General features: G+C 45.7%; 2 protein-coding genes across 12 annotated transcripts in view; one reads left to right on the forward strand and one right to left on the reverse strand.

The window, feature by feature from the left end:
* SNRK (SNF related kinase) overlaps window positions 1-13,092 on the forward strand; it is a 44,356-nt gene that overhangs the window by 24,849 nt on the left and 6,415 nt on the right. For both annotated transcript variants that reach the window (XM_040994316.1, XM_040994317.1), the window contains exons 3-4: window positions 8,561-8,702; window positions 11,611-11,823. In XM_040994316.1, the coding sequence (XP_040850250.1) occupies window positions 8,561-8,702; window positions 11,611-11,823 (355 nt within the window). The remainder of the gene's footprint in view (window positions 1-8,560; window positions 8,703-11,610; window positions 11,824-13,092) is intronic.
* Window positions 10,817-13,092, reverse strand: part of ANO10 (anoctamin 10) — a 107,416-nt gene continuing 105,140 nt past the window's right edge. For all 10 annotated transcript variants that reach the window (XM_040994327.1, XM_040994326.1, XM_040994324.1 and 7 more), the window contains one exon: window positions 10,817-12,183. The gene's annotated coding sequence lies outside the window, so the exon portion shown is untranslated. The remainder of the gene's footprint in view (window positions 12,184-13,092) is intronic.

Below are 13,092 nucleotides of genomic sequence, written 5' to 3' on the forward strand. Positions count from 1 at the left end.
ATCGAGATATTCTTGCTGTTGGTGTCTGTGCTACTTATAATTTGTGTAAAGTGCAATTTAGAAATCTTGCATCTTGGAGCATGCCCCACATCCAGGACCTGGGGTGGGGGGACACTGGGTGGGGCTTCTCCCTTAATATCCCCCTTTGCCTCAGATACATGAAGGAAACAATATGGAAATAAGTCTTACCCACTTTCCTGTAGCCCTTGAACCTTTTTACCCTAATTAACTATGTAAAGATTGTCAAAAACGTAATAAGAAATCTTGCCATGTTCAAGACCAGAGTTGTGGTGGTGGTTTCTTGCCCTCTGCTTCCTGTGAGAGAGCATCTGCTCGATAGGTTCCGTCTAGAGAATTCTGGAAATAGGTAGCGACTATCCAGAGAAATAGGATTGTCGCATTTTACACGTATAGTTGTTAAAGTATTTTCTCAAGGAACTCTTTCCGAAGGGTCCCTCCTAAGCTGTGATGCCTTTGATGCGACTGTGAGGTGTTTCAGAAGGGCCTGCGTGAAGTAGAGGCTTCCTCCTGGGCTGACGGGGTTCTGTAGTCTTGTTTCTCTCAGGTGGTTAACTCCTGGCTTTTTCTTCAACAAGCAGCTGGCGATGTGCTTGTGTTCCTAGCCTTTCCCAAGCCACACCAGCTCGGAGTGCGTGTAATCTCGTTTCCCATCTCAGACTCTGTGAGAGGCAGGTGCTTAGTGATGTCTCAGTGCTTTCAGACCAGGACCTTTTCTGCACAGAGCCCGCGACTGGTCACTTTTGTATTAACTCTTGAGCTGTTTGTGGTTTGGATGCTACATGGTGGGTCCTAGACGAAGACATTAGGTTTAGATCACACGTGTGGGGAGGATCCGTTTAAGGGAACTCTCTGTGCCTCTCTGGATAGGGAAAGTTTGGTGCCTTGAAGTGGCAGCTTTGTAAACTTTAGTAAAAGTCAGTGTGTCCAGTCACAGTTGCTGGTGTCATACTGAATTGTGGAGAGATGAACAGCAGGTCCGTGGCAGTGCCGTGGACACCTCCCACAGCCCACTGCCAGGCCAACAGTCACAGCCCAGGAGACCTTTGGCGCCTGTAACGTTGCCGTGTGTCTCAAAAAACGCAAAGGAACAAATGGTGATGCTGCCCCAAGCTCCATGCCTGTGTGAAATAACAGGTATTCCTGAAACTTCAGTCAAGTGAGGTTCTGGAATGAGCTCTCTGCAAGTGAACGCGTGTTCGTTCAGCGTTGGTTTTGATTCACGATGTTTGGGCTTTATAGTGTCAGTGAGCATGGTTAAGGGTTCCAGAAGCATCGGGCAGATTCTGTGCATCAAACAGTGTTTGGAGTTTTACAGATGAACGTTAGTAAGTTGTGTATTTGTAATAAAGCTTCCTGAAGCATTAAGCATGCGTGCCAGGTAGAGTTGATGGGTACCACAAAGGAAGTGACTTGTCGTAGGAACTCAGCCATTGATTTCTACCATGTTTTGAGAAACCTGAAAAATACGACAGAAATCATCTGTGTGTGTGTGTTTTAACATCGTTCTTGTTATGTTTTTAATTCAGATCAAATTAGTTATATTGGTTCTATTTTGAAAATGTTTCTTTAATTGTGGCATGGTAAGATTTAAATTGGTGGTTCTTAGTGGTTGCCGTTCACCATTTTACCTGGAAGAGATTAAGGAAACAGTTAGGGCGTGGGCCCTACGCTGTGAACTGAGGATTCCTGTGGTCTCAAAGTCAGGCCTTCATCTGAGGCGCTTGGGATTCTGAGGTATATCCAGCTTTACCTAGTGCCGATTCTAATCTAAATAATACATAGAAGTTCAACTTTTTAATTGTGATGTTTTTCAAAGAATAAGTGTTGGGAAAAAAATTAATTTGCTTAGATTGCAGGAGTGAATGATGTGTCTGTCTTTATGATTTTGGTAATTGAAGCTCTTGTCTCCTTTTTCTTCCTCCGTGTCCCACTAGAGGTTAGATGGAAACCAGATCTGGGGTGTTCTGAGCGTTGTTCAGAGGTGTGTCCCCTAGAACCATCTGACATCTTGGGGGACCCTCTGCATTGATTGCTTGTCCTAGTCTCTTCGAGGCCCTGTGGTTTTTTTGCCCTCTTTCCTTCTGATGGACTGTTTGCTGGGACAGCCCTCCTCTCCCCACCTCGATTCCTCCTCCTCCATTCAGGGAGGCCACCTCAGCTCTGCTGTTCTGGGCCTGTGTAGCAAGGCAGGCATTTATTTTGCTGTGGTGTGATATCCTGAGTGCAAAGACAAAGTGTGCACAGGTGATCATTGCTACATGAGTGGATGCCAGGTCACACTGATCTGCACATTGAGGTGGAGCCCAAGTGTTGAGCCCGGTTACGTCCTGAGTGTGCGCGGGGCTAATTGGCCTGAGCAGGTGTGCACTGGAGGAGAGGATGAGAGGAGGAGGGTTGAAGAGGCAGGTTTCCTTGCCTTGTTCCAGGCTCCAGCAGCTCTCAGGTGTGAAAACCCCAGGTGGGAAGAGGCCTGTGCTTGGTTGTAGGTGAGTGGGAATAGTAGAAAGAACCCCAAGGAGAGGGGACTCCTTGCCTGGATTTGGGGGAGGGGTGGCGCAGGTGCAGGTCACCACGTGTAAGGAATGCATCACTTACTGTTTCTTGACCCTGTTACTCCTGGCAACTCTTCATATGCTTTTATAATCAAAGAGACAGTACCTTGCTGGTGGGGGTGTCTGTCTCCATGGTTGGGGACAGGTCAGGACACCTGTACCCCACATTGAAGTGCCCTAGTCCCACTCCCATTTCCAGCTTCCTGCTGACGCAGCCCCAGGGAGGTAGCAGGTGATGGCTCAGAGGTGTGCCATCACATGTGCCACCCACATGGGAGACACAGACTGAACTCTGTGTCCTGGCAGATAGCTCCTAGGGCACGCTGCTAGCAGCCCCTTGGCTGTTGTGGGCATTCAAACCATCTTGTGGATGGAGAGCCCTCTCGGGCCTAGTAAAACCTGTGAGTGAATGACTTAGTGAAACAAGACAAGCTAGGAAATGAAGTGTCCTCTGCTTATATTTTGACTCATCAGCTCGTCAGGTTAGGGAAACAGGTTTTCGTGTGGTAATAACGCTGTTAGCTAGTGACTCTTAGCAATTAAATGGTCACCTTTTTTTAGGTCAGTCCTTGAGTTGTGCTGAACATACAGCATCAGGAAGCAAGTGTGCGAAGATTCCCGGGTATCTTAAATGGACTGTCCTAAGTCCGTGTTCTAGTCAGGGTCTCTTTTGGATCCTCCATTAACTTTACATAACATTCAGTAAGGTTTCCAGCTGTTAGCTGATAACTGCAAGAGGCAGTCACCTGACAGCAGCAAGAGACTAAAAAGAATCATGAAATTGCAATAGAAAGATTGAAATTGGGCAGTGTGCCTTTCTCTGCGACTTGGTGTCTAGCCGTGCTTGTGGGCACTTCTGGAGCTCAGGGGAGCTACCTGCTTGCTGCACAAGCCGCGCCAACAGGAGGGTTCTCGGTGGAAGATAGGTGGAGCTGTCTGTTAGGCCAAGTGGTTGTTTCTGTGAACCGAGATGGACTGTGGCACAGCCCAGGGCACCAAGGGCAGTGGTTCTGTCCCTGGAAAGTCTCCCCTCACTGCCACCTGCAGAGGGCTCGTTAGGATCGACTCAGCACCTAGCACGGTTGACACAGTGCTTGGCCAGGAGTGGCACCACATGTTCATGCCTATCAGCATCTGCTTTGTGCCCCCACAGTATAGGAACTGATCCCCCAAAGGGCACCTCTGTAGCTGGCTGGCTCTTCAGCTGGCCATTCTAAGTGGTGCAGAAGAACAGACCCTAATAATTTAAAATTCCTCCACTATTAAACGCCATCAGAAGAATTATTTCATAAATTGGAATAATGAAATGTTTAGGAAAGACTATATTCCAGGAGAATTAGGAATTTTAATGCAAGGAATTAAGAAAAAAATTGGCTTGTCAGATGCTCTAGGCCTTTTAAGTAGGAGCTGAAAGGAAAAGAGTGATGGACTTGTGGTTTATGGCTGAGGCACATATATTTCAATTAAAAATTCAGTGTAGACAAATGGAAAATACTAATATGGGAGATGATACGGAAAATAATATAGAATTCTTAGTGTGGAAAGAATTCTTAAAACTCAGTGACAACTTCCCCTGTTGGCCAAATGAAAGTTTATTAAATGTTATACATACATGGTCAATGAATAAGAAAAACATTAGAAGTCACCTGCCCCACTCCCCTTTTAAGGGAGGAAATATTCCTGATCAAGTAAAACAAAACAAAAACCTTGCATCAACTAGAGTATTGATGACGAATTAGGATAATAGAGATCTCATAGGTATTCTAACACATGTTCACATTCTTCACTTTTCTTGTCAGTTCAAATAACCTGACAGTTTCCTAATTTCACGTGCTCTTTTTGTCATGTTGCTCCAAAGTAACCGCCGATCTCTTTACAGCAAAAGAGAACCCTCAGCAGCCATGGTGCTGCTCGACTTTGCGCGCATACCAGTAGTTCTTGCTGTGTAAATAGGAGCTCGGATTGGGGAACTGTAGGCATTGAGCTTCCTTGGTATCCTGTTAGAAGCAAAGGTTCTGAGAGGCTGGTGGGCCTCGGAGTTCTGCGGCCCGTGAGGCACCACCTTGTCCAGGAGTGGGGTCTTGGGTCAGCTGCTGTGGCCTGAGTTGGCCTGGGAAGCGATTGTCATGTGCGTAGTGCTTCAGGTCTCTGCTCCATCTGCAGGGGATTGAACATTAGCGTTCTATTGCTGCTTTCCTGGAAAGAAGAGGGGCCTCCATCTAGAACCTTCCTTCTGGTATTGTCATTTCAGTTACTTTCTACCATGCAGATAATTCCCTTTAGAAATGGGTTTTTTAGAAAACCTCTTCAGTCGCTGTGATGTCCTCCTCCTTGTTAGCTTTCTCTCGGATAAACCTGTGTCCTTGGATTCTGTTAGCCCATCCAGAGAACCCTAGAAAGAGCATGACTTGTCCCGTTCCTCAGAGCTGCTGCATGGCAGAGTGACTCAGCGCTCCCCTGGGGATCCTGCCTAGCGAGCAGAGAGCCGCTGTGCAGGGCCCGCGACCCCATCCCCCCATCCGCTGCTCTGCGTGGCAGCCTCATCTCCCCACTCCTTCCACACGTGTGTGAGTTGGAAGGTTCTTTGTTTTAATCACATCAGTTCTGTTTGGTGATTTTTTTTTTTTTTGCAACCGAGGGCATATAGCTGTATCAGAAATAAATACATGCTTCAAGTAATATCAACATTACCTCAGATTGTTCAGATGGATGGTAACCTGTATCTACATCAACCGTCTTTAGAAATGAAAACGTAGAGAACCAGCTCCATGTCCCCGCCCCCTTCCCATTCCCAGTTTCGTGGCTTTGCGGGAGTCCTAGGGTGTCCAGCTGAATTTATAGTTTTATAGTTCATACTTTTACTAGCCAATTTCTCTTGTTGGGAAAAATATTCACTGAAATGACTTGTTCTCCTTACAAGCAGCACCATCTCCCTTCTGAGTGGGGTGTGGTGGCGCATCCTTCCTGACGCCATGTCGCCTTTCTCAATCCTGTCACCGCGCTCTGCTCCTGGGAGTGGCGGAGTGTCACCCTTCCGTCTGTATCCGTGCCCCCTGGGTCTTGCTGGTTGTTCCCATCATGAACTGGGGGTTTGGTCTGGGCAAGGGTATCTCTGGCGCGTCCATGCCTGAAGCCAGGCCTGGCACACACAGATGCAAGGGGCCTGGCACTGGCAGCCCTGAGTCTTCCTGTGTGTTACTGCTTAGTGTAAGTTCTCTCTTGATCCTTGTAGTGCCCACCGCAGTGTTAGTAGGAAATAGATTGCTCTCAGTGTTACCGGTTTCACAACCAAGGATACACAAATAGCTTGGTCAGTCATACCCCTCTTTTTGGTGTCATTTCTTTCTCTTTCTTTTGGCCCTTGGGTTGAAAAATAAAACAGTGAAATAAAAATAAAAATAAAAATAAAATAAAAATAAAATAAAAATTAAAAAGAATGAGAAATGCGGAGTGTGGGATATGAGCACGGCCCACGCCCTGGTCTGTGCAGAGGATGGGTTACCAGACCACCAGCTCATGCCAGACCCTGGGCCGCTCAAGTCCCTGCTGTAAATGCCAGCTTGTAGCCTGCACACATCTCCCCACATCCTTCACATCACCCCCAAGTTACGTAAAGCACCTTACACCGTATGCGTGCTGTGCCAGGGGTTATTAGATGGTTTTAACTGGGGAATGACAGGAAGAGGGGTTTGCTAATGCTCCGTGTGGATGTGATGTTTTAGAACAGTGCTTGGGTCTGAGCTTGCTTGGAGGGCGCAGGCCCGTGGGAAGTTGCTGGCTTAAGTGCTCCACTTTGTGTCACCCACTTGAGTGAACTGTGTCTAAGCCTCTCAGCTTTGAAGAGTTTTCATATTTAGAAATGATCTGAATCCTAACTGGAAACTAGAGAAACAATATATTATTCCTGTTGCTTTGCTTTTCTCTTCTAACCTTGTGTCACTTCCTAATCAGTAGTGTGAAGGCAGTTGAAGCCAACAGTGCTGAGGGGAATATGTCCAAATAATTGAACTTCATTCTGTTTAGCAGAAAAAGAAAGTTTTATTCAACCAGATAATGAGTTTGTAGCGATTTTTTTAGTTGATATTTTATTTTTAAAGCAGCAGCCTTGTATAATTTTATGGTTAGATGTCTTTTAGAGAAAAAGCAAAGAACCAAAACTAGTTTATCTGCAGTTCCAGTTTGATTTGGTAGAGAAAATAATATAGTTAAGCTCATTCTGCAAGTGTTGCTATTTTGCAAGTTTTACAGGAAGAAACATTATTGTACAGTGGTTAGGCAGGACGGCAGTAGTAACATTAAACATTATCAGTAAACAGTAGAAAACAGAAGTTTTTAGCTGTCCAGATTTTAAATGTTTGTGTTATTGTTAGCCGTTTAACATCCCCCCCTTTCGATAGAGGGGGATAGGCAAATTCATTTTGTAAAGAAAAACTTTTCATGTTATAGTGAATATCAACAGATAGGTGGGATCTGCTTGACTGTATTTAGAATGTAGGTGTTGTGTACAGTGAGGGGAGAAGGGTGTGGTTGGTACTTCCTGCAGTGCTGGCTTGGGAGCGGGGCAGGTGACCAGCAATGGCAGGTGCAAGTGGTGCAGAGGTGGTTTGAGTTGAACATCTGTAAGCCGTGTTAGCTTCCTGGCTTTTCAGTCCTTTTCATCATTGTTCACATGTTTAAATAGTACATATTTTCATTTGTTTCACTAATTTTTATTGGCTCATCCTTAGTAAAATCTATTCCATAAGTTTAAAAATCACATTATGCATAACTTACGGGTTTTTGTTTCTCTCTTTGTTTAACTCAAGCCAAGGAAAATTTATTAACAAGCAAGCCTCAGCTCTTTTGGAAGATAAAATTCCTGGACATGTTAGCTTACATGGCAGCCTGACAGGAGGAACAGGTGTGGTGACAGATGTGCCCTGTGGCCCACCCGTTTCTGTGGTCTGGCAGCCATCTTGACTTGGTTTCTTTTTCTGTGAATGTTTCTATTACCATGTTTGTACTTCAGTTTCTGTAATGAATGAATGATTTGTGGTATCCTTCCTATATTCTTTTCATCTAAAGCAAACAAAGTTCCTCCCTCTCTTGGGCGGGTCTGTGCTTATTGATAACAGTCAGGAATGTGCTTCTTGTTGGGAGAGCACGCAGACACTGACCAGTCCAGCCATGCAGCTGTGTGAGAGCCCTTGCATGGAGTGCTAGGGGTGTCTGATGGAGCACTTCCAGCGGAGGGCAACTTGCTGCTGGTTTGTATCCACAGCTCCGGGAAGACGCTAGCTCTGGTTACTTGTGTAGTTCCTAATCAGAAGCTTTGAGATCCAGAATACTCCAACATCTGAAACTGTTTGAGTGGCAGCATGATGCCACAATGAAAATTCTGTACTTGATCAGATATGATGTGTTACAGTAAAAACGTAAGTGCACTGAAAACACATATGTGAAGTACAGATGAGCCATGTTTAGGTTTGGATCCTGTCCCCAACATCTGCATGTGCCTCTGCTCCTGGGCTTGTCCCCATCGACCGCACCTTCCCTTCATCCCTGACCTTCAGTTCTGTTTTCTGTGGAATGACCTCATTACCTTGGCCAGGATTGCAGTATATGACGAGTGAGAAGTAAAATCCTTTTCTCGTTTCAGAGTATTAACATTCTCATTTTCTTTCTTTTTTATACTGTGGTGGGAAAAGCAGGAGCTGTTTCTGTTGCCTTTGGAGCCTGGGTGGCTGCTTCCTGGCTGGTGTTCTCCCCGTGAAGGGAATGTGCAATGGCAGGACGCTGCTTTAAGTGAATATGAAAACTGAACGAGACGGCTACCCTCCCTGCCCTGTTGGGGCTAAAGTTTTCTTTCTGGCATGTTTTTACTTTAATAAATAAATGCTTTCCACTGCTCAAAATAAAGTGATATTGTTAACCTACTTTGATTGTTCTTTACGATTTTGGTTCCCTGACTAGACCTATGTTTACAAGTACATGTCTTTGTTTTACAGATATATGGAGTCTCGGAGTGATCTTGTTCATGCTGGTGTGTGGGCAGCCACCCTTCCAAGAGGCCAATGACAGCGAGACCTTGACCATGATCATGGACTGCAAGTACACAGTGCCCTCCCATGTGTCCAAGGAGTGTAAGGAGTAAGTCTACAGAGTGGGAGGAACCTTGGGTGCGTTGGCATGTCCCATGAATTGGAGGGAGCTGCAACTTCAGACAAATGAGCTACTTTGCGTTTTAAATTTAGTGTCTGCTGTTCAGAATATCTGGAGAAAAGGGCAAGGTGACTTGAAATTTAACACTAGAGTACAAAATGTGCTAAATTCTTCCCATAAGTACACTTGTTTTCAGAAGTCCATCGCACGCCTCTCCATTCTCCAGGAGTGGCAGTTACTTCACGGGGAGTGGAGATGTTACCAAGCAACTGCCTTTCCCTCAGCAGAGAGCAGGACTGCCCGGATGGTTTTATGTTCTAGAGAAGGGTTGGGGTCATTTTCTGTCTGACTAGATGAACAGTGTGTTGTTTAGGATTTACAAGCCTGTCTCAGAGTCGCACTGCACACGTTCCTCCCCCCAGGTAACTGAGCAGTTCTGTTTTGGTGTATGTGATGCAGGAAGCATTAGTCAACAGTAAGCTCGAAGTCTGATCTACTTGTTCAGAAACAGTGATGGAATAAGCCTATTAGAAATCGGCTAGTTCTTCAGTATTGCGAATGCTGGTTTTGAGCTCTGCTAAGAGTAAAACCACTACTTAAAGGATTTTGCTGTTTTAACAGTTTTCAGTTTCTCAGCTGGTAAGACTTGAGGAACTTTTTCTGTGATCCGAGTGCCTTCTTTGGCGGATGTTTAATAACGTATGTATTTAAACCCCACATTTACCTTCTGGCTTCTCCAATTACCAATGTTGTGGCAAGGATCCATCTTATAGGATTACTGTGAAAACTAAAAGAATGTGTGTATATACATATAGTTTGTAATTCAAAGAGTATCTCCACAGTTAAAAGAGGAAAACATTTATTTGTAGATTGGCTTATACTACTCAAAATGTATGCATTTCCCATCGTCCAGCCTGAGGAACAGAACAGCTATTCCTCTCTCAGGCCATCTCTGTTTCTCCCTGTCAGAGCTGATGCGTTTTGCTGAACTTTCTCCCGTTTGCATTTTTTGTTATCAGCCCTTGCTGAATGTGTGCCATGTCTCTGAGTACTCTATGGCTTTGCACTTTTTCAGTCTTTATCTCATTCATTTTCAGGGGTTGATGAGGTGCTGTTTTCCCTCATTTGTCTTCCTCCACCCCCAAAATATGGAAAGTTATATTTTAAGGATTTTCCTGTTTAAATATACAAATATGTCATATGTGATTAATGTAATAAAATTTATAGTTAATCCTCATCTTTATTCTGTTCCTAAATAATACAAATTTCTCATAACACCTATTATGTTAGTTTCTTTTATTCTAACTAACTGCACAAATTAGATAATTTTTACTATTCTGAATACCCAAAAATTATTTATAATCACCAGTTGTTTGGTGGGAATTTTGTTCACCTTTCCAGTTGGGAGCACAAATTAGTTATTTTTAATGTCTTTTGATGATGGGCTTTGCCGGCTTTCATCAGAACACGTGTTGCATGTCCTGCACTCCGGACAGCGAGTGCAGCATCAGGGCGACTGTCCTGCCCTCGGGGACGTGGCGCTCCACTGTCTCCTGGCGTGTGGCCGCTGCCCGACTCAGGCAGCTGTGCGTAACCTGCCATCTGTGCCAGCTGCTTTGGGAGCTTCTGTTTGTTGCAAATAGGGTGTGTCAGGGCTTCCTGGTTCTGTTTTTTTGTTTGTTTGTTTGTTTGTTTGTTTGATGAATTTGGAAAATTCTCAGCCATTTATTTTCAGATGCTTTTCTCAGTATAAGTTTGATATTTTCATCCTACATTCCTTGTGTTTTAGCTTCTTTCTTTTCTGTCTCTGCAGTATGTAATTACTCAACTTTTTCTTTAGATCAGTTTTTTTTTTTTTACTTCCAGTTTAAAATTTGCCCCTTAAGTTTTTTAGCTACAGTGGTTATTTTTGACTTATGGAAGCCCATTTACCTTTTTCTGCACACTGTAATGATAACGATTACAAAAAGCCCTTTTACTCCTTGATCATGTTTGTTGTCTGTGTCTGAAGATTGCAGTGGGGGAAGAATTTGTGTTCTGATTGTGTTCTGTGGTGGGCCACTGGGATGTCTTCCTTCCTTTGTGGTTTTTTTTTTTTTTGGCTGTGATATTTTGTTACTCTAGTTGGGGAATCCCTTGAAGTCTTGTTTTACATTACATTGCCACAGAAAGACTGTTTAATTTGCTTTGTGCATTGTTGTGTCCATTACTTGTCCAGGTGTACTTGCAGAAGAAACAGTTTGATGCTAGTTTCGCTAGGTACACCGCATGGATGTTGGTAACTTGGACCGTGGGTCTGTGGGGACAGCCTGTGGTTAGACATGTCAGGAAGCAGTTTTCCCTGCGCATGCGCGCTGTCAGTGCTCACCAGGGCAGGCACATTTTCTTGGCTCTCTGGGCACTGGGCCGCTTCCTTCCTCTTCCTCACCGTCTCCTGAGGCTGGCTGCTGAGCTCTGTGCTGGGCAGGCACTGGACCACACACAGGTGGCTGCATGCACTAGCAGGCCAGCATTGCTGTTTGCCTCCTTAGGTCTTACTTTTGTTTGCTCAGTTATTTTGCCAACCTAGTGCTGTTCAAAAGTATTTCAGCAAGTGTCTTAGGTGATGTGGAGCTGTTTTCGTCAGCAAGATCCTTTCCCTGAGAACAGGAGTTGGTTCGGGCATTCTTTGTCATTGATGATCATTGAATCTCACCATTAAGCGGGCACTTAATTCAAGCACAGGTGGTCAGACTTAGAGTGAATGCTAGATGATAGGGCGTTGTGCCTTCTTTCTTTGACAAGAAATGCTGCCTCTAAATTGTCATCATTCCTGCGAGGATGTTCAGTGAAAGGAGCCAGCATCGTGAACCCTTGCGGACGGTTTGCTGTAGCTGTGGTCCTCCCTTTTTTCCAGCCTGATCACCCGGATGCTGCAGAGAGATCCCAAGAAAAGGGCCTCTTTAGAGGAGATCGAGAATCATGCTTGGCTTCAAGGAGTGGACCCTTCACCAGCCACCAAGTACAACATCCCCCTGGTGTCGTACAAAAATCTCTCGGAAGAGGAGCACAACAGCATCATCCAGCGCATGGTGCTGGGCGACATCGCAGACCGAGATGCTATCGTGGAGTAAGTGTGCGCTGCGGGGCAGGACCTGTGGCTGGAGCTGGGCCGCTCCCCTCTAGCATTCCTGGGCTCATGCCTGGCGCAGCTGTAACCTGTCTTGTTTTTGTAGGGTGAACAAGTTGGCTGTGGTAGCAGTGGCTGTGAACACTGTGGCCTTGATCCCGTGGGAGCATTCTCCTCATGTCGGGGTCCACTAGTGGTCCCCACAGGCATGAGTTGGGTATCAAGCATCAGAGACCTTGGCCTTGGGGGTGCTGGTGCGTGAGCCCTGGTGCACAGTTGTCAGTGGCAGCAGAGTGACTGCACTTCCCACAAAGTTTAGAAGTTTACTCACTGGTCCTTCTGAGGCCTTGCTGCAGCAACCTGTTAATTAAATTCATTTAGAGAGTGTTAATTAAGTCCTTTAAAAGCAAAGCCAGACATTAGTAATCTATGGAGTTTGCAATAAAGGCTGATGTAAAGAGGCAGTGGCTTCTTTCTGACAACAGTTAACTCACGTGATGGTTCCAACTCTAAAAATATGAGCATTTCCATGGAGGCAAAAGCTGTTTAATGTGTTGCATGAACGGTTCGATATAATGGAATAGAAGAGAGCAGGTGTGTTCTGGTAGGTAACAAAAGCGGACTGTGTTGGCAGAGCCTCTCTGGCCGGGCTGGGCATCTGGCTTAGATCCCCTGGAGGAGGGGGCTGCAGGCTGAGCTGTTGTTGCCCTGTCGCCAGCAGCCAAGTGGGGGCGCTGTGCTCTGAGGAGGGCGGTGTGTGGATGCATGGGTGAGGAAGCCCAGGTTCTAACTCGCGCGTATGTGGAGCTTTCTGCAGCTTTCTAGGGGCACTGTGGGTCTTCACAGATGGCTCCGGACCTGCTTCAGTGACCTCAGCAAGCACAGCCTTGGCTGCTTCTGCTGCAAACACTTTGGGAATGTGTAGGAAATGGTTTTCCATTTTTGAGTAAAAGGCAATTTGTATCTTCCTAAATTGGCCTGATTTTCTTAGCTTAAACGCAGCATGAATGTAATGGTGTCATATAGAACTGTTTGATGTAAACTGAGTTTTAATTCCAAAGGGAAACACAGCTTGGATGGTGCGGGTGCCTCCTTCCTCCCACCCCATACCCCGGGCGTGGTGGGCACTAGAGAACCACGCGGGCGGCCTGCTGCTCCTGCAGTTTGTCCCCTGCTCGCGAGGCAGCTACCTGGGGCTGGCTGGAGGAGCCTTGCTTAGGCCTTGGGCTTTGCCGTCTCCATTAGTTCTGGTCCCACTGTGCATTTCGG

This window comes from Ochotona curzoniae, unplaced genomic scaffold (assembly GCF_017591425.1).
Source record: "Ochotona curzoniae isolate NIBS_2020 unplaced genomic scaffold, NIBS_Ocur_1.0 contig_908, whole genome shotgun sequence".
NCBI classification, from domain to species: Eukaryota; Metazoa; Chordata; class Mammalia; order Lagomorpha; family Ochotonidae; genus Ochotona; species Ochotona curzoniae.